General features: G+C 38.4%; 1 protein-coding gene and 1 long non-coding RNA gene across 14 annotated transcripts in view; one reads left to right on the top strand and one right to left on the bottom strand.

Moving 5' to 3' along the window:
- The window catches only part of kcnj1a.1 (potassium inwardly rectifying channel subfamily J member 1a, tandem duplicate 1), a 148237-nt gene extending 141561 nt beyond the window's left edge, over positions 1–6676 (top strand). For 5 of the 7 annotated variants that reach the window (XM_087291678.1, XM_087291681.1, XM_087291679.1 and 2 more), the window contains 1 exon segment: positions 5039–6676. In XM_087291678.1, coding sequence (XP_087147804.1) covers positions 5039–6159 — 1121 coding nt within the window. In that variant the 3' untranslated portion in view covers positions 6160–6676. 7 annotated transcript variants of the gene reach the window in all.
- Positions 1–20411, bottom strand: part of LOC101883877 (uncharacterized) — a 72920-nt gene that overhangs the window by 7131 nt on the left and 45378 nt on the right. For 2 of the 7 annotated variants that reach the window (XR_015515330.1, XR_015515334.1), the window contains exons 1-3: positions 7578–7808; positions 7350–7411; positions 6937–7003 (exon numbers count right to left, since the gene is read on the bottom strand). This is a non-coding gene — a long non-coding RNA (uncharacterized LOC101883877). Of the gene's footprint in view, positions 1–6936; positions 7004–7349; positions 7412–7577; positions 7809–9542; positions 9591–11635; positions 11925–20411 lie in introns of those variants that run through there. The other 5 variants (XR_015515332.1, XR_015515331.1, XR_015515333.1 and 2 more) reach the window with 5 other exon arrangements.

Here is a 20411-nt window from a genome sequence, read left to right as displayed (position 1 = left end):
ATTGTAATACAGAACAAAATTACATTGCAACAGACCCAACAAGAACATAAAAACATCCCTATACAAACACTATAAAATCTTAACATAATAAATAAGCTTTTATAATTTCATAAAGATATAAAAATATAGTTATATAAAATATAACCCAATTTAAAAACTCTCTGAAGAGAATAACTCAATACATAAATACCTTTTTCACCATTTGTTATAATAGTTGTAATATTAACAATTTATTGATTTATTATTTCGCACAAGCTATCGATAATGTTTAAGAACTGGTATTATTCAGAAGTCTTATAATGACAGGATAGAAACTATAAGGAAACCGTGCTGATTTTGAATATTGGTTGCTTGTATTAATCAATTCTCATGATAAGAAATAAAAATAACTACTAAAGTCAATCATCACCAGCATTTTTTCTAACTTTTATGTTTACCAGCAGAAAAAAACTCGGTCACTCTTTATTTTGATGGTCTGTTTGTTGTAATTAGTTACATTGCAACTAATTCTCATTAGATTATAAGTAGACTGTTAGGTTGGGGCTAGGGTTGTTGCAAAGTTTCATATAGTCAGTTAAAGGTCTGTTGAAGGAGCAGTATCAACAGATATAAAGCAGACAGTCTAATAATACTCAAATGGACCATCAAAATAAAGTGTTACCAGAAACTCATAGGATTTGATCAAGTGAAGGGAGAGTAAAAAATGTTAGAATCTTCATTTTTGGGTGAACTGTCCCTTTAAGGCTTATTGATTCAACTAATTTGAACTTGTGTGCTTGTTAAGAGCGATGTTTCTAATAATATTTTATGATGGTGATTCTATCAGAATTATGCAAGGCAGGTTCGCTGAAAATACCTATACATAGAAATCACCAATGAATTTTTTTCAATCTTACCAGATCAGCTTTACAGGGCACACTGTAAAAAAGGTGTTACTTTAACTTAAGTTAATCAGATTTCAACTAAAGTTAAACAAAGTTTACCTCAATGTTTTTAGTCATTATGAGTAACACAAGTTGAGATAACTAAACAATTGAAGGTACTGTAACAAATTCTTTTATAGTGTAGACTTTGTACTGAGAAGAAATTGACACTAAAAGAAAGTTTTCTTGGTGTACATGATGTACCGGTTAAAACAAGGCTACTTCTTACATGTTAATAATTACTTGGTCTACAATTACAGAATGTAAAAATATTGATTGCACAGAGAACATGCTTTATTGTTCCAATAAACACAAAGTAGGAAATATGTGAACATTTAAGAGAAATGACACAGTCTGACTAAGTGTCTATCAATACTTTTACATGCATCGTAACTGCCTGCACTGTAAAAAGCCATTAGTTACTTTACTTTAACAAAGTGAGTAAACCCATTGCCATAAAAGCAACAAGTTGACTTTACTTTAAAAAAGAGAGTCCATTGTAACTTAGAATGGTTGACTTGACTTGTATAATTATGCACATAATTCCTTTACTTAATCATTGTAAAGCAATGGTTTTACTGACTTTTTTTTTGTAAAATCAACTAATGGCTTTAAAATCAATGCATGTACTCACTTTTATAAAGTAAAGTCAACTAATGGCTTTAAAAGCAATAGGTTCACTCACTTCTATGTAAAGGAAACTTTACACTGTAAAAAGCATTTCATTGAAAAAGTGAGTAAACTAATTGCCTTCAACTTAAGTCAACTTAACAGTTCTAAGTTAATTAGTAAATTAAACTTATCATTTAAGGCAGTGGGTTTAATCACTTTAAGCAATCGCTTTTTACAGTGTGTGATTATCCACAGAGTATTGTTAAAAATTAATTAATTGTGCACAAAATACTGTGAATTTTCACTACTGCATTAGCTCACCAAAACACAAAGCTTGCATGGCATAAAAAAACAGGGATCCAGTCAGAGCGCATTTAAGACACGCCCACACTTGGGAATCCAGCCCTTTTCATTGACTTTCTAAAGCGGGAAGCCTGCTTGTCATTTCTGACTAATAACAAAAACTGAAGCATGTCTAAAATCTGCCGTGCGCCATGGTGTACAGCAAACAAGCTGAAAACCCAGACCTACATATTTATAAGCTACTCAACTGTAAAAGCCAGCCTTTAAGGAAACCAAACTGGATACTGGCGATAAGGAAGAAGGTAAGGAACAGGGGCATTGACATACAGTTTTTCTGTGTATCTCTACATTTGTTTGACGAGGGTAAAAATACAGAACGTTTCTAGAATGCGATTGCATTTCACTCATGTGTACATCACGTTTGTTCTCAGAGTAATTTGACACATTGTGCTCTACTTTTGTGTCCTTAAACACTCTTTTTTTTCATTGTGGGTCAATAGCTTATAAAAAGTTCTGGGTTTTTAGAGTTTTGCTGTATCATGTTACAGCATTATTTTTTGACATTTCATTTTTAGTCAGAGACAAGCAGGCAGATTCCCACAATTGAAAGTCAATGGAGAGGGTTGGATTGTCCCTATTGCCCCCTTTCCCCAGTGGGCGTGGTTGTCAGACTATGGTGTGTTGCTGTGTTTCTGTAGGATTGCTTGAGATAAGCAAAATCTGTCCAGAACCAATCACTGACTGGCAATTGCTTTATTTATTTACTCTACCAGGGCTAAGAGGGAGCTGGAACTTTATGTGGGGGGGGGGGGGGGGGGGGGGCAATCAAGAAAGCATTAAAATTTTCACTAATTTTAAAAGCTAAAGCAAGTATGTTTTTAATAAAAGCAGATGTGGTTTAATAATTAGTTTATCAATGTTATTTGGCTAAGGCATGGATATACTGTATAGTGAGTGTGGATTCTGTATATTGTCCTTATGACCAACTTTAGGTAAAATAGTGGTAACATTAGTTGGATGTAATTATTTACAAAGTAACAAGATGTTGTAATTAAATTACTTGATTTCTAAGCATTTCTAATAACTGGTTTGTTTTATTTTGCCATGATGACAGTAAATAATATTTTACTTAATATTTTTTAAGACACTTCTATACAGCTTAATTAACTAGGTTAATTAGGTTAACTAGGCAGGTTAGAGTAATTAGGCAAGTTGTTTAACTATGGTTTGTTCTGTAAACAAACAAAATAAAAATTAGTCTAAAGTGGCTAATAATTTTGTCCTTAAAATGGTTTTTAAATAATTAAAAACTGCTTTTATTCTAGCCGAAATATAACAAATAAGACTTTCTCCAGAAGAAAAAATATTATCAGACATACTGTGTAAATTTTCTTGCTCTGTTAAACATCAAGGAAATATTTTTAAAAGCCAAAAAAGTTCAAAGGGGGGCAAATAATTCTGACTAACTCACACAGTGTGTGTGTGTGTGTGTGTGTGTGTGTGTGTGTGTGTGTGTGTGTGTGTGTGTGTGTGTGTGTGTGTGTGTGTGTGTGTGTGTGTGTGTGTATGTGAAGAGTTTAGATTAAAAAAAACCTCCAAGTGCCATCTGAATTTTTTTTTCTAATATTACCATTTTTCTCAGGTACCTTTGTCTTGATTCAGTAATCTCTCATTTATGGCAAATAATAGATTATTTTCATTGCTTTTAACATAAAATAATTGAACATAAACATAAGAGGTTGTGAATAAAGCTAGTAAAGTAAAAAATGCTAATATTAAGAAATAGTTGCAGAAAAAAATCCAGATGGCACTGGTATTTGCATCTGAACTCTTCATATATAAACACTTTATTTTGATGGTCCATTTGAGTATTAGTATTAGATTGTCTGCTTAATATCTGTTGATTCTGCAGCTAAACAGACATTTAACTGACTAAAAAAAAAAAACCTTTGCAAATGCATGTCAACTTACACTAACCCTAACCTAACAGTCTACTTATGATTTACTGAGAATCAGTTTGCTTGTAGATGCAATGTAACTTAAATTCAACAAGCAGACCATCAAAATAAAGTGTGACATATGTGTATGTGTGTGTGTATGTGTGTGTGTGTATGTGTGTGTGTGTGTGATTAAATTACTTATTAGACATAGCAATTAGAAAATGACTAATTAATATCTTTTTTATCTAACTTATTCAACATTGGTCATGTGATAATATTTAATAATGGCTTATTTTTGCTCTAATACTGTATTATGATGTCAACAATTTGTATAGAAATCAGAGATTGGCTATTGTCAAATTAATATTTAAAAATATATTTTAGATTTATTAAAAAAAAACTATTAAACCATAGCTGTGACGCAGCTTTAAATCAGCTGATTTATTAGTAATGTTATTTGAAATATCCTGGATTCAGAAGAAATGTTTACTGATTACAAAGCATGGACATATTTGGCCATTTTACCTGATTCATAACAATAGCCAGTGTTTGCCCATAAATACACGAGTCTGTTATAACACACGGAGGACACGTTCTCTGTTCTCATTCGAACACTAGCTCTGTTTCTATCCAAAGACGCGAATTAGACCAATGCGCAAAACTGGAAAATTGCATTAAAAAAAGATTGCGAGGTAAAGCAGCGGCTCCTGATAAACTGGCGTCGATTATCAAAAAGGAAAATGGAATTTGCCACAATAGGAGGAGTCATTGTGAGTCTTTGTTCTTCTGTAATATATGATTTTTGCCTCAGGAGATTAAATAAAATGAATGGTGGGAGCGCAGACATTCAAGACAAATCTGGAGGTAATAATAATATAATATTAATACTGAACCACTGTGAAGACAGACTTTGGCTGAGGGGTTTCATATGACCAACACAACATTTCAGATGTTTCATATTGTGGTTTGTCCATTACTGCGTTCCCATCAGACTATATTTAATCTAAGTTATACTGCTTATTTGATGCGCATGCTGGAATTTATTGGGTGTTTTCATTGTACTTTATGCACATTTTTGTTTTATTGCATAAATTGTTTATCCTACTCAGTTATATGCATATGTTTGTTTATGCACAATTTTTAAATTTGGCATTTTTTGTGATACTCCAAAACATGCATTAAAACAGGTAGACAGAAACATAAGTAATAAAGTTTTGCTGTTTTTTCCTTCTAACTAATATTGTTTCCCTCTCTTTACAGACTCTAAGATGACTCGCTCATTGAGAGAGTGGTTTAAAGAGTACATGTCAGAGCGGCGCGGGCGCAAAAACCGACTGGTCACCAAAGATGGCCGCTGCAACATCGAGTTCGGCAACGTGATGCACAGAAACCGCTTCGCCTACGTCCTCGACTTCTGGACCACCTTCGTGGAGACCCGATGGCGGTTCATCCTCTTGTATTTTGTGGCGTCCTTCACCCTTAGCTGGTTCATCTTCGGACTCATCTGGTACTGGTTGGCAAGAAACAATGGCGACCTGTTGTGGCAAAATCCACCACCAGGTCATAAACCATGCGCTTTTAGCGTTAATGATATGACTTACGCCTTCCTTTTCTCACTGGAGACCCAGTCCACCATTGGGTTTGGCAATATATACGTCACTGACCAATGTCCTGGAGGTGTGGCTCTGATTGTAATCCAGACTATCATAGGACTCTTCATCAACATCTTCTGGTGTGGTATAGTCATGACCAAAATATCCCTTCCAAAAAAGAGAGCCAAAACCATCACCTTCAGCGAATCCGCTGTCATCTGCCCCAAAAAAGGCACTCTTTGCCTTCAAATCCGGGTAGCCAACCTGCGCAAAACCTTAATGATCGGCAGTCAGATTTACGGGAAGCTTCTGAGGACAACAGTCACGGGAGGTGAGACCGTCATCCTGGACCAGGTCAGCATTGACTTCATGGTGGACGCCGGTAAAGACAATCTGTTTTTCGTGTGTCCTTTAACCCTGTACCACATCATTGACAAAAGCAGTCCGTTCTTCAACATGGCTGTGGACACGATGCATCAGCAGGACTTTGAGCTTGTGGTTTTCCTCGATGGCATGGCCGAATCCACCAGCTCTGCCTGCCAGGTCAGGACTTCATACATCCCTCAGGAGATCATGTGGGGCTATGACTTTCTCCCGATCATCTCCCGCAGCAAAGAGGGAAGGTACCGAGTGGACTTTTCCAACTTTGCTAAAGTGGTGCCTGTGCCAACCGCTCATTGCTCCCACTGCTACCACAATGAGCCCGGAAACCATCTCCATCTCAAGGGCATTGACAACAAGGGCTTTGAGGTGATCGACATTGAGCCGCCAAACGGCACCAAAATGTAACGCTTTTTTGACTGACTGGTCAACATCTTGCACTAGGCCGAAACCATTGGACACTAATCCTCATGTCTTTCATTGTGTGGATGAGAGGCGAGAGGAGTGTTTCAATATCTCGAAATACCACTTGAGTGGGAACACTGCAGGAGTCCATTTCTTTTATCAAATGCACTGCTTCACTCTTCGCAAAAACAACATTTTTTTTGTCTATTTCACCTGACAGAATTGAAAAGTGTGAATTGTGGAGTGAATTATGGTTCTGTTCTTCTGTTTCGTACTGTAGACATTGATTTCGGAGTTTGAGTATCCACTGGCAATTAATTAATTTGAGATTGACTTAAAAAGTTTTTTTTTTTTTTTTCTCAGATTCCAGCCTGAGATTCTGTGCTCTGAATCACTCTGGGATGTTGTTTCTTGTTACATTTGTAGATGTATTGTAAATTTGCAGAAGTGAATGTGTAAATATAATTTGTACTTTATTTGTACATACATTTTTTTTATGAAAATAAAAAATGAAACGTAATTTTTTTTTCATTGTTATGGCATTATAAAAACTCCAGCAGTCAACCATTTTCCAGATTTCACAGTTAAAAATCACCACACGAGGGCGTAAAAGTATAGATGACAAACTCAGTTTGACAAAGTCTAGGAATTATATACAGTTCTGGAAAAAATAAATAGCCCATTTTTAAATAAATATGGGTTCTGAACAAAAACATTCAAAAACATGTAATACTTTAGTATGAGACTAGCAAAACAGTGGATCAAAACTCAAATACTCACCAGATTGAATGTGTCATTGTGCTCCTCAGATACATGTAGATGTCAGTCAGCTGAAGTATCATGTAGTCTAGATTGAATCATAAACAGCAGTTATGTTGATGTCAGAAGGAGATTTTTCTATTGGTTTGTTTGCATGTGTAATTTACTTCTGATTTACTAAAGATGACAGTATTTTAATGTAATCATATACATTCAGCTTAACCACAGTAGTTACCATCACAAAGCGAATTTAACAAGTTCAACTAAAATTCAACTGATATTGTTGGTTTAACATAATAAGTGAAATTCTTCTCTGGAAACATCTACATAGTAGGTTTATGGCATTGGTAAGTTACAAAATCTCCAAAAACAGTTTTATATGCTCATTTATTACTCTGTAAAATACTCCTAGAGTCAGAAGGTCTATAACTGACCGTAGATGGATCAAGTCGCTCTTTGCAGTTCTCTCACACAAACGAACAGAGCATGATGTACCCTAAACAAGGACTAATATAAACCCAATCAAAAGTAATGTTAACCTATTTTGCACACGAGGTGTGGATAAAGGTTAAACTATAATTAAACTTAACAATTGAGACCGATAAGAGATGTTATTGTGTTGTATCTTGAAGCTATAATGTCATAGAAATCACATCCAGGACTTCTCTCCTCCCATGACAGTTGAGCTGAGTGATCTGACACATTTCAGTGGTCTATGTGTTTCATGTTGAAACGCTTCAGATTTCACAATACATTAACACAAGACACAATTAAATATACCTTAATGCCTATTCGGAGTGATGCTAAATGAATGTATAATCTGAAAATCTTCCATTTTGTGGCCTGACGAGAGTTTGAATATGTTTAGTGCAGTTGTTGCCCAGTAACGCAACAACAGTAAACAATCTGCGGTTGCGGTTTCAAAATAAAAGTCCCGCATACTTTAGAAAGCAAAGCTTTAATATAATTAAGGGAAGGAAAACTATCATTGTTTGCTTTTTTTTCACTAGAAAACACAGCCTGGGGATTTATTAGAAAATGATCGTCAGGGGTGGATTTAACCAGCAAGGTTGGCGGCCCCTTATGGCCCCAGGAAATCCTGAGGGTCTTCAAATAAATACCTAGAAATATAAATTATACCTATAAATGATATATAACATCATTTTCTATCATATTTTGTATGACGAGGGTCTAAAAAAAACAAGTTTAATGTTTATTACATCGCAAATGTGTCCCTTACCCTCAATCATGGAGCAGTCCAGCAGTCAAATGCACAGCCAGTGTTTTTCTGCCAACGGTAAACGTCTGGTGAAAGGTGACTATTTTTAAGTGTATAAGGTTCCTTTTACAGCATCGACATTGTAATGTAATTAAAATACAATCAGTTAAATAAACTTAAACATTCGAAAGACGAAAGAAAGTGTTACTGCTAGCGCCGTCAGTACTAGCATGCTAGTACCAGCGCAGAAACTCCATTCAAAATACTGAGGTAAAATAAATGTTCATGTTTTAAAAAGATGGCAGGGGAAAATGTAATTTAATGCAGTGCTTCTTGTCCGGTCTAAGACTAACTTTATATTGTATCTATATCAGGCAGTGAAGATCACTTATTTTTAAAGAAAACAGATCTTAAACATGACGATTTTGTAATGGAAAGACAGTTCACAAAAAGCCGTCGGGCTGGCTGGCTGAAAACTATAAGTCTGTGTGCATAAACCCCATTAAGTAAAGATTTCGTTTTAAAAACGAAATAGCTACTATATCATTTTTTGGTTGTGAATCCATTTTAAGAAAACAAATAATTTAAAAAGTTTTACAAGATGCTTTACATGTTCTTATTAGTATTAATTTGCATTAAGACAAATTGTAGAAAAGGAGATTGAGTGATATAAAAATAAGAACAGCAAAATAAATCAATTAAAAATAAATTAGTTCAAAAGTGAATGAATTAGTTCAAAGGTGCATTTTAGAACTTTCAGGCCGGAATTAATTAGGACCCCCAAATCACTAAATCCGCCCCTGCAGATCGTCTTCTGGCATGAATAGTAAGGCATTTATTTTTAGAGAATAAAAATATTAACTACATATCATCTTTCTTATTGTTAAGGTCAAGACACAACATTTATGAACTCATTGTCCATATGTACAGATACAAAACACCCTTGTATTGCAATATACTTTCAATAATTAATAAAAAAGTTAGCATTTTGACAGGTCAACTCTTATTAACATAATTATTTAACACTGTAACATGTAAACAGCAGTGCATGGGGCCTAAATTGAGTGAGATGCTTTTAATGCTTAGTTGACATTAATGTTGTGTTCTTGTATAACAGATTCATCACAAGAGGACGCTAGAGGTTACAATGTTAGGATGTAGAAGAGGTGTTGAAGAACTGAAAGTGTGTAGGCATGTGGAGTTGCTTGTTGTTAAACTCTAATGCTTATAAACCTGTGAAATTGTAAATTCTGGGATCTGACTCTTCATGCATGTTTGGGCAAACAGTACAACATTATTATTTCATAATTTTTTTGTAGTTGCTTCTTTCCCTCATCATTCTTGTCACGTCCTGGTGAGCCTTTGATAAGCTTTGATGTTTGGATGAAGATGTTCAAGAACTACTTACTGGTCGTTATTGCATCTGGCCTGCTGAACAGAAGAGACTATTCTTGCACTGTTTAGAGACAGAAGGTCAGAGATTACTTTATACTTTGACAAAACAAGGTGAGACTATGGAGGAATCGATTGAAGCTTACTTTCAGTACGTTCCCTACAGGATATATTACCCTCTGAAGGGCACAGTGGAGTGAAAACATTCATGGCCGCCATTTTGAAGTGTCATTTTAAACTCAAGTGCGCAAAACTGGCCACTTTGAAGTGCCCTTCAGAATAAAGGATTTCATAGGGTACAACTGATGTCCCTTAGAGCTGAGAAGTTGTTTGGCATCTCACACTGCATTCCAATCATAAGGGGGTCATCCCTATGCATCAGTGGCATCTCATAAAAAATTTCCAGCAGCCATCGACTTTCTTCTTAATTAAAAAAAAAAAAAAACACTTTTTCAACAAAATAGCATTACATAACGCAGGGTTTGCACGCATTTGTCTAATGCTGATGTGTTAGGTAGAAACGCAGCGCTCAGGAATGGTTTAAAACAGTTGTCATGTCAACTTGCTGCAGTAAACAAAGCCAAGTCCGTACTGCTTGCCCCGCCTTCGCGCTCTTCTTATTGGTCCACTGCTCTAGCACTGAAATATCAGCTGTCAATCACTCAGTCAATGCCTTCTGGCTTGGGATGACAGGTAGAGCTACTACCGCGAAAAATTGTAAAGCGCTGAAGATGAGAATGAAGATAACACTGACAGATTTTGTTTTAGAAACCATGACATCTAAAGTTACAAATAATGGCACATCTTACTAGTGATCATGTGCTGAATGTTAATCCACCATCTACACTTTTCCAAGAGTGGATAAAAGACTTCCATTGGCTTCAAGTACGCTATGAAAAGTCTGTGAGATGGAGTTTTCAGGTAACTGTTTGCCACATCTAGCACGAGAGCTTCAGTTTAATCCTTCATATAACCGCCAGATGCTGTCCGCCGTGCAAGTGGCAGCTATATGTCAAATATAACACCATGTACACCATCGCAAACGGGCTTGCGCCGAGTAAACTAATATCGCTACTCATGAAGACCGGTATGGCTATTAACATGACGTATGCATATAATAAGGTACAGTATATGTCAAAAGCATCAGTGCAATATCAGACACTATCCGTGAGAACAGCACAGTTATATCGTTTACAGATTCATTCATGTCAAGCAGTGCGTGCAGGGCCGGTGAGCGCTCCGTGTATCCTTTGGTCACTCAGTTTTGTCATAAAAATGTTTTTTTTTTAGTGATAACGGGATTTCGTTGAGACATATTTTCCTCACGCATATATACATATATATATATATATATATATATATATTTTTTTTTGCTTGTTAGTTTGATTACTGTTAATTTCAAATGCAATAAATAAGTTTGTATAAAACTTGTTGTAGTAACGGTGCTTATAATTGGTGAGTGCGACTAAATTTTGGCTGATGCGCCAAATTTTTTTAAGTTAGGAACACCAGTGTTACCAAGCAAAAAGGTTAATTTCGAGCCCTGTATATATATATATATATATATATATATATATATATATATATACACACACACACACACACACACACACACACACACACACACACACACACACACACACATATATATATATATACATATATATATATAAATATGTATATTTTTTAAAGCAGTATTTGTTTAATTTAATTCATTTTTCATTCATTTATTTATTGTTTCATGTACTAATTACTCTTCTCAACAAATATCAGTTTTTTTAAACCTTAATTTCCATGGTTGACTGTCATGTTGAAAAAACAAGTAATCATTTTAATCATTGTGACTCACACGATGACAAATACACGTTGTTTTGGTAGCCTTGGCCAAATTACTGACACAAGAGCTAGGTTTCGAAGCATGAATGAACTATTTTGGGTAATGAACTACATTTTGCAGACGTGCACTAAAGCTCCAGCAAAAGTTTTGACATTTGCACTCACAGTTTACAGAATGTTTAGACCGTTTAGAAATATTTACCAAAGCAATTGAGGAAAAACTGTAAGACAACATTAAATAGCACAAAGGATGTTCTCTCTCTCCAGACTTACCTTCACTGGAGTGCAGAGGTAGCTGTGGTGTGTCATGTTAGGGCAGCTGCGCTCTGTTCTGACCCCAGCTCTGATGTGCTCATCTCAGCCTTCACACAGCACCTCCTTACCTCTCTCTCCTGGAGGATGAAAATGAGCGAGAGGACGAGAGAAAAAGAGGGAGGGATGTGAAAGTAAGTACGAGAGGATGTTCCCTCTCCCACAGCCCCCTCAGTTGGATTACCCAGACTGATGTTTACCCAACTTCGTATCTGTTTGCGTGCATGTGTTTGAATTGAAATATTGTGACCTGAAGAGCAAGGACAACACAAGGGTAGAGTCAATCAAATAATAAAGACAAAGCATACCAACAATTACAACAACTTGGACTGGATGACAGAGGCAAGAATGAAAAAATGCCTCATCCTGCCTGTCATTAATTAGCTTCATTCTGACCACAAAATGTGGGAGAAAAAGTTTTTGAAGGTTTATTTTTGTAGGATTTCTTTATTTAGCTATTTTAGACATTTAAAATCGTTGAAAATCTGCAACACGGTACTGGGAAACACCCATACACTCCCACATTCACTGACCAATTTTGTTTACCCAATTCACTCGGAAGAAACCCACGAGAACATGGGGAGAACATGCAAACTCCACATAGAACCAACGACTTTCTTGCTGTGAATTGACAGTGCTAACCACCGAGCCCCCGTGCCAACTGGACTGAAGCAGATAATATTAATTTAAACTGAGAAGCGACAGGTGCTAATTAACCACTGCAAGATGTCAGCTACTGTCTGGACTTTCAGAGCCTTTTTACACTGTCTTTTTTTAAGTGTTCAATACTTAAAGAAACTATCTAAATTAGCTTTGTTGTCTTTGTATGTATGAATTTCTTTGGTTGTTTCTAACATCTGGCAAAAAAATAAATAAATGAAAAATCTGATCATTTTGAGAAAAATGTTGACAATCAAAACTTTTCCTAAATCACATGAAAATCTGTCATCACCAAGAAAACATAAATTGTCATAATGATACTGCTTCCTGCTTTGCTACTGTTCGGACGTCTTTGCCTACTGCTCCGCTCCTTGCACTCCTGCTTTTTTATTTTATAATCTAATTTTAACTTGAGCCTATCAGCACAGTGCTCAAACGAAACAGCTTGAAGATCAACATCGAATCTACAAACTTTCTGGAGTACAACTTTACTTTTATTTAGAGGAATTATCGTCTAAACAATCCTCCCGCTACCAGCTGCTTTCATTCCTGAGACGGGAAAACACGGCTGTGAAAATGGCTCTGGATCATATTGATTTGGAATCTCACTGCTGCACCAACTGCCACAAACTTTTACAAAAGATTGCAGTTCTTGAAACAAAGTTACTTGCGATCCAACCAGAGCTGCCGAATTACACAGGACCGGTTCATCGTGGAGCCTCACAGCATTCAGCCGGTAAGCCCTATAAATCTACTCCAGCTACTGTTTTGAGAACAGAAAAACAGATTGAAACTGTTGAAAATCAGCGTGAACTATGGCATAAACAAGGTGCGAGACCAAAGGGTACTCGTGGGGTCAGATCACGAAGGTCATACGCTGCTGCATTAGCGTTCTCTACCCCAAATACAGCTCGGACTCAAATACAGCTTCAGAACAGATATGAAGTTTTGAGTAATATGGGTGAAGATTCCCCAAATGCAGTTAGACAGAGATCGCATGACTCAGCAATTAACTTTGCTCTGAACAGAGGCTCAAGGCCGACTAGACAGCGGCATTCTGCTCCGATCGCAACAGAGATAAGAACACTGATTGTTGGAGACTCAATAATCAAAAATTTTAGGAGCAGAGATACCATGACATACTGCTTTCCTCATGCTACAGTTTCTGATATAAATAAAGAACTTGAGAACATATTAAGGAAACATGAGACTGCAAAACGGATTATCATCCATGTGGGGAAGAATGATATTCGGAAGGAGCAGTCAGAACTGCTCAAGAGAGATTTCTGTAAGCTTTTGGAAACAGTTGAAAGATTGAAAATTCAGCCGTTCATCAGTGGACCACTCCCTGCAAGAGGGACAAATATGTTTTCAAGGCTCCTTGGTCTAAATGCATGGCTGCAGAAAACATGTAACATGAAAAGACTGAATTTCATCGACAACTTCAATCTCTTCTGGAACCAAAGACAGCTGTTTACATCAGACGGCCTTCATCCAAACAAGCTTGGTGCAAAAGTGCTGAAAGACAACATCCTCTTCTCCCTCCATCATCCATCAGATGTGTATGCCACTGAACTGAATGACACACACACACCTAGCAAATGTCCGGATGACCACAGGACTTCAAATCAGCTCCTGAGTGGACTTGTGGCTGACGCATCCTACAAGGACAGAGATAACACCACGCAGCCACAACAACCGCCGATAACGGACGAACTGCCGTCTGCACCCTGCACACTGAGCTCAACACAGGCAGACTGTGATGCATCAGAACAGCATCAAGTCTCAGCACTCATTGATGATCCCCAGGAAAACAGCCAGGTAAACATATCTCAGCAGCCAGAAACCCCAGACCCACAGCCTCTGTCACCGGACACACAGCCTCTGTCACCGGACACGTTCTCATTGTCATCTTGCTCGCCTCTCTTGGATTTTTCAAAAAAGATGGAGGAACTGGTGTGTGCTGGAACTAAACTCTCACACTCCATTGCTGCTAGCCCCCAGTTAGCAACCAAAAGTCAGCAAGCCACACGCCCATCTCTAAGCCCACCTCGCCCTACACCTAGGAAAGGCCTCAGGTCTTTGCGACAGCGCCAGGTCCCAAAAAACACCTCATCTTTAGCTGGTGAACTTAAAAACTGCCATTGATGTGTCTCGGGGGAACACATAGAAATGTGCTATATAAATAAACTTGCCTTGCCTTGCCTTGCCTTGCCTTGCCTAATGTAGATTTGTCATAAACATCAATTCAAGAGTTCACTCTTAGCTGATGATTTATAAAAGCTTGTTTGGCATGCTGTCCCGGGAGAGAGCCCCGAGCTCAAGGGCTCCTCGAGCCCGGGGCTTCCTCCCGTTGACAGAGCGAGAGGGGAGCCTGAGCTCGGTGCATCTCAGAACTCCCCTGCTGCGGCAGCTAAGGGAACACAAGGGGTTAGACAAAGCTTGATTGTTATGCATGTTGAATGTCTTTGGATGGTGGGAGGAAACCGGAGAACCCGGGGAAAACCCACGCGGACACGGGGAGGACATACAAACTCCTCACAGAAACACCCACCGGTCCTGTGGAACCAGGGCCGGCAGTGTTCTTGCTGTGGGGCTCACAGTGCTAGTCACTGGGCCGCCGTGCCGCCCAGTCAGAGGTAAAGGAGGAGAATAGGGGAGGAGGGGGGTTTCTTCCAAACGAAGATGAAGTGAATTGAAAACTGTGATTATTTATAGTAGCTTAGGGCTCATATGATTGGAAGACAGTGATTAGCAAATGTGAGACTGGCTGTGATAAATCATAAGCACGTGATCCTCTCGAAATTAGTTTATGAATAAACTTCACTTAATGTTCCTTTTATTTAAATTTTTAGTTTCTTTTATATTGATTTAAGTTTTAGTTAACTCTAATGTCCCTGAACTTGAGGATAAATAGTGCATACATGTACAGTAGCAATGACCTTGTCTGTCCTGAAAAATAGGACTGGTGACTTTAATCTCTTTGTTAGGATTTTTCCATGCATCAGCTGAACGAATTGCTTCATATTTGATGTTGAAACTTGTTTTTGGAAAAGCCTGTGAATTGATTTTTCCTTTTGTCCTCCTCAAATGGAAACGTCTTCATATTTGATGTTATAACATACCCTTGAAAACTCCAGGGTTTAGTGTTTTTGTTAGGGGATTATTTGCAGCACAGCTAGGTTTTCTTGGTTGGTTGACATTTAACATTTTGCGTCTGTTTTTCCATTTGTTTGTTGTGGAATAAAAAGCATATCTGCATCCCAGGTGGATTTCAAACATTTCTAAAAGTCCTTCATATTGTCTGTGGTAGACTTTTGACACAATTGATAAATTGACCTTAAGTTACATGAAACAGGTCGCACAGTATTATTTTGGAGAATGTGAAGGAATGTAAGAATACACCACAAACACATTCATAATCAGTCATAAGTGTAGAGAGAGTAGGGGGTGGGGGTGGTTGAAATTTCCCAGGGATATGAACAATTTTGGTCTTGACTGTATATGTAGAGATTATAAAATATGGCTGTCCACAGAATGTGTTAATGCATGTGATTAATCTGTAAAGGTTAACTTCTTTAAATTCCTTTTAAAAAATTATCTTTTAATAGGGTTTGACCCCAGCATTTCTTCCCAAAACCAAGTTACGTTATCCATCTGGCAATATTTTGGCTTTCAATTGAATAACAAAAGCCAATTTAGATAAGCCAATATGCAAAATTTGCCATACATTAAGCCATACATTAAACCTGAGATCTCATCCGACTGTCATCCTTTTGGGGTTTAGGGTTCAACCTAAAATGTGTCTGCAACATTTTTTTTGTAGCTCAAAGACACCCATCCATCTATCCATTGTTTGCTGCTGCATATCTGGAGCTGGGTCGTGGGAGCAGCAGTCTCAGGAGAGAACCCCAGACTTCCTTTTCCCCACATCCTCCAGCTCCGCCAGGGGATCCTAAGGTCTTTCCAGTGTATCCAGGGTCTTCCCCTGGACCTCCTTTTGGTGGGACATGCCTGGAACACCTCCCTAAGTAGGTCACAGCTTCATTGGATGCGCAGGATCAGTGGCTCTACTTCGAGCTCCTCACCCTATCGCTGTACCCTGTAATCCTGTGAAAGAAAACTCATTTTGGCCAACTTGTCCCTTGGGGCATAACCCAAAGCTCATGACCAGGCGAGAGTAGTCAACAAAGATTGACCAGTAAATTGAGAGCTTTGCCTTACAGCTCAGCTTCTTTTTACCAGAACGGGCTGGTACATCGTCTGTAGTACTGCTGCTGCTGCACCAATCTGCCTGTCAAACTCATGTTCTGTCCTTTCCTCACTCATGAACAAAACCCCAAGATACTTAAAGTCCTCCACCTGGGGGAGGACCGTCCTCCAACCTGGACATTGCAAGACATCTTTTTCCAGATGAGCAGCATGGCCTCGGATTTGGAGGTGCTGACTTTCATCTCTGCTGCATCACACTCGGCAGCAAACCATCCCAGTACATGAAGAAAGTTAATGTTCAATAAATCCAACACAACGAGATCCTGTGAAATCCTGTGGTCCCCTAACTAGACCCCTACCGACCCTAAGTTGCTAGAAATTCTGTTGATAAAAATAATGAACAGAACCGGACAAACATGCACCGGGATCATGTCTGATCGGTTGCCGGCAATGCAAACCAAACTCCGGCTCCATTTATACAGAGACTCAAAAGCATCCCTCCAAAGAATGCCACGAGAAACTAAGTTGAATGCCTTCTGCAAGTCCACAAAATACATGTGGACTGGTTGAATCCTCCATAAATTCTTGAGCACTCTAATGAGGGTATAGAGCTGGTCCAAGGTTTCACTTCCACCAGTGTTCCTCTCCAGACTTTTCAGGGAGGCTGAGGAGAGTGAACTCACCTTCTGGTCCCTCTTCTTAAAAATGGGAACCACCACTAGAGTTGCCCAGTCCAGAGGTATTGTCCACGCCCTTAATGCAATGTTGCAGAAACATCCAGAGATACCTCTCGCCCCCACCCCCTTTCCTTTCTGCTTTGCCACTGTGGAGCTAGCAAATTACCTCAGTGACTTCAACTTGGGTGATGGGTAGGTCAACCCCTTCATCCCTGTTCTCTGCTTTTTCAATGGAAGGCATGTTGGTGGGGTTGAGGAGATCCTCAAAGTAGTCCTTCCATTATCCAACATCCCTAGTCAAAGTCAAGAGCTCCCCACTTTCACTATACACAGTGATAGTGTAGATCTACTTCCCTCTCCCAAGGTACCGGACAGTTTGCCAGAATCTCTTTGAAGCTGACCAGTAGTCTTCCTCCATAGTTCATAGAACTCTTCAGTTTTGCTTCTGCAATTGTCCAGGCTGTAGCACACTAGGCCTGTCAGTAACCATCAGCTGCCTTGGGAGTTTCACTGGCCAATAAGTCCTGGTAGCTCGTCGTGGCCGCTCTGGATCTAGTCAAAGTTCTTGTGGAGGTGAGAGTTGAAAATGACTCTGACATGCGTTTCAGCCAGACATTCCGTCCTCTGCCAGCAGATCCATCTCTGCACCTCTCTTTACTTAAAAGTGCAGTAGGTGACCTTCCAAAATGCTAACCGCTTAGCATATTGTCTTTGGACGGCGGGGAGCGACTGTGATTCAAAGCCACACCCCCTGAAATCGCGAGCGCGCGAACCGCATCACAACAGCCGACAGACAACCCACTAGTTCATGTCATTCGCCAGTTAGTTAGTGCCAGCGCCGTGCAGGAATTACATGAAATACTTTGCCACACTTACATGAGAGCGAATATTCAGAGTAGCATGGTAAACAGTATAGGAAGGCTATCATTGTTCAAAAATGACCCAATGTGAATATAAAAGCAACTTCAGCTCAATAAAGCAGGCTAGGCGGAATAGCGCTATTTACTGGTGTTTTGTTGTTAAACTACATATAAATCTACATTATAGATGCTGTAAAAGAACCTTATGAAGCTGAAAATAATCACATCAATCATTCACCGGGAGATTTCAGTGGCTGAACAACACATCTGTGCATAGAAGTCATTCATAACACAACACAATCTAACATAAAATAGTTTTAAAACAGAACATTACCTGTCTAACAGTGATACTTCAGCCATGGTGTCGTCCTTCCTCCAGCGTGCTAAAGTAACTCCAATATTGATTCAGGTATTTAAAAGTTTCAATTCAGCTTTTGATTTCTCCTGGTCCGTCTTGTAACCGCGCGGCCGCTTTAAGGGCGAATTATACTCGCGCCTGGCTTTATAGTAATCGGCCCGAGCTCGGCTGTCCTGCGGCACCTCCGGCTCCAACTCGGCATCTGCGAGTGGCCCGCAGCTTGCTCGGAGCACATACGTTTGTGATGCAGACGGGCACGCGCTAATGGCGGATCTGCGTGAACAGATGCGCAGAAGTTGGAATCTACATTTGCTGACAGACAGTCTGACCTGCCTATCGGAATTAAGGGAGATGACAGTCCGACTCTATTTAATTGGATGAACATTTTTTAGTTTTATGCTTTACCCTGAATATAAAAATACATATAAACACATTTAGATCATTTACTGTAATCATTACTATTGGACTGTGAAGAGACTTTCAACCAGCACAACAACACATGTTTCTGAAGACAATCACCTACTGCACCTTTAACTGTTCCAAGACACATGGTTTAAGATCATATGAAACAACCACAAAGTCTATCATTGTTTGTACACATCCAGGAGAATGAGATGCTCGTCATGCAGATCATTAAGCAAACCAATAACCTAAACCCAACCAATAGTGATTCAAAAGAATAGGAGATAGGAGAACAGGTTCATTCCTGGTCTTATTTTATTTGATTCAGTGTATTTTATCCCAAAGACAAATTAGATAGATACAAACAGAACCCCAGAAGAATAAAAAAGGCAATGAAATAGTGATTAAAGCACACACAGACACATCATTTACCACTAAAATAGCCTTGACGCAAGTTTTGACAAACTGTGATACGCATTTGTCTGTCACAAGACACACGGCCTACTGACGAATATTACAAGATCACAACATAAGGTGAGCGTTTCTACTGACAATGCATATGGAAAATAACAAAGGGATTTACCTCTTTGTTTATGGAAAAGTATGAGTCAGATGTCATCAGTCGGGTTTGAGTTTTCAATAAAACACCTCACACTTTGAACTTCTAAATCAGTGTTAGGTTCATTTCAAAACAAATATGAAAATAATAAGGCATGATTTCAACATTGTCTATACAGCTACATGAGTGTGTATTTTGATAGCTCAAACAATGGAGTGTGAGGCTAGTGATGTTTCCATGCCAGGGAATATAATAACTCATAAAGATTACATTGTCTGTCAAGTGCATATAAAACCCTTTATCCGCAGACTAAAACATGATAGTGGCAGAACCTCTCCAAACAAGGAACATTTTCAGATATTTAGTGCTCATTCTGCCATGTTACCAACAAAAGTACCATACAAAAAACGCCTATTAAGATTCACAGAGTGTGGTCTTTATTTTTGAGCTGATGTTATAGGAAAATTATTAAAGAACACACAATCCAGCAATGTTTTAGTTGCAGTTCCCACATTTTTGGGGGAACTGATATATTTCATATCTTCATATATATTCACACTAAATATTATTTGAGTCACACTTTTTATTATATTTTAAGGTAGAATTCTCACTGTTCATGACCTTCAATAAACTGATTATTCGTTGCTTATTACTATTTATTGGTAGTAGCTGGTGATTAGGTAGAGATGTAGAATAAGCAGGGTTCATACGGTCATGGAAAACCTGGAAAAGTCAATAGAATTTTAACATGGCATTTTCAGGCCTGGAAAAGTTTTGGAAAAGTCATGGAAAACAGATATCTGTATACTTGAATATAGGTTAGCTGTCTTAAATTCTTCTGTCCTTGGCCAATCACATTAGTGCTGTGTAAGCATTATTTAAATAAATCTTATCTAGATATTAATATAAATTAGGCATCACGGTGGCGCAGTGGGTAGCACAATCACTTCACAGCAAGAAGGTCAGTTGGCATTTCTGTGTGGGGTTTGAATGTTCTCCCCATGTTTGC

This window comes from Danio rerio, chromosome 18, assembly GCF_052040795.2.
Source record: "Danio rerio strain M-AB ecotype USA chromosome 18, GRCz13ab, whole genome shotgun sequence".
NCBI lineage: Eukaryota > Metazoa > Chordata > Actinopteri > Cypriniformes > Danionidae > Danio > Danio rerio.
Note: the sequence above shows the minus strand (reverse complement) of the source record. Positions and strands in the feature narration are given on the sequence as shown.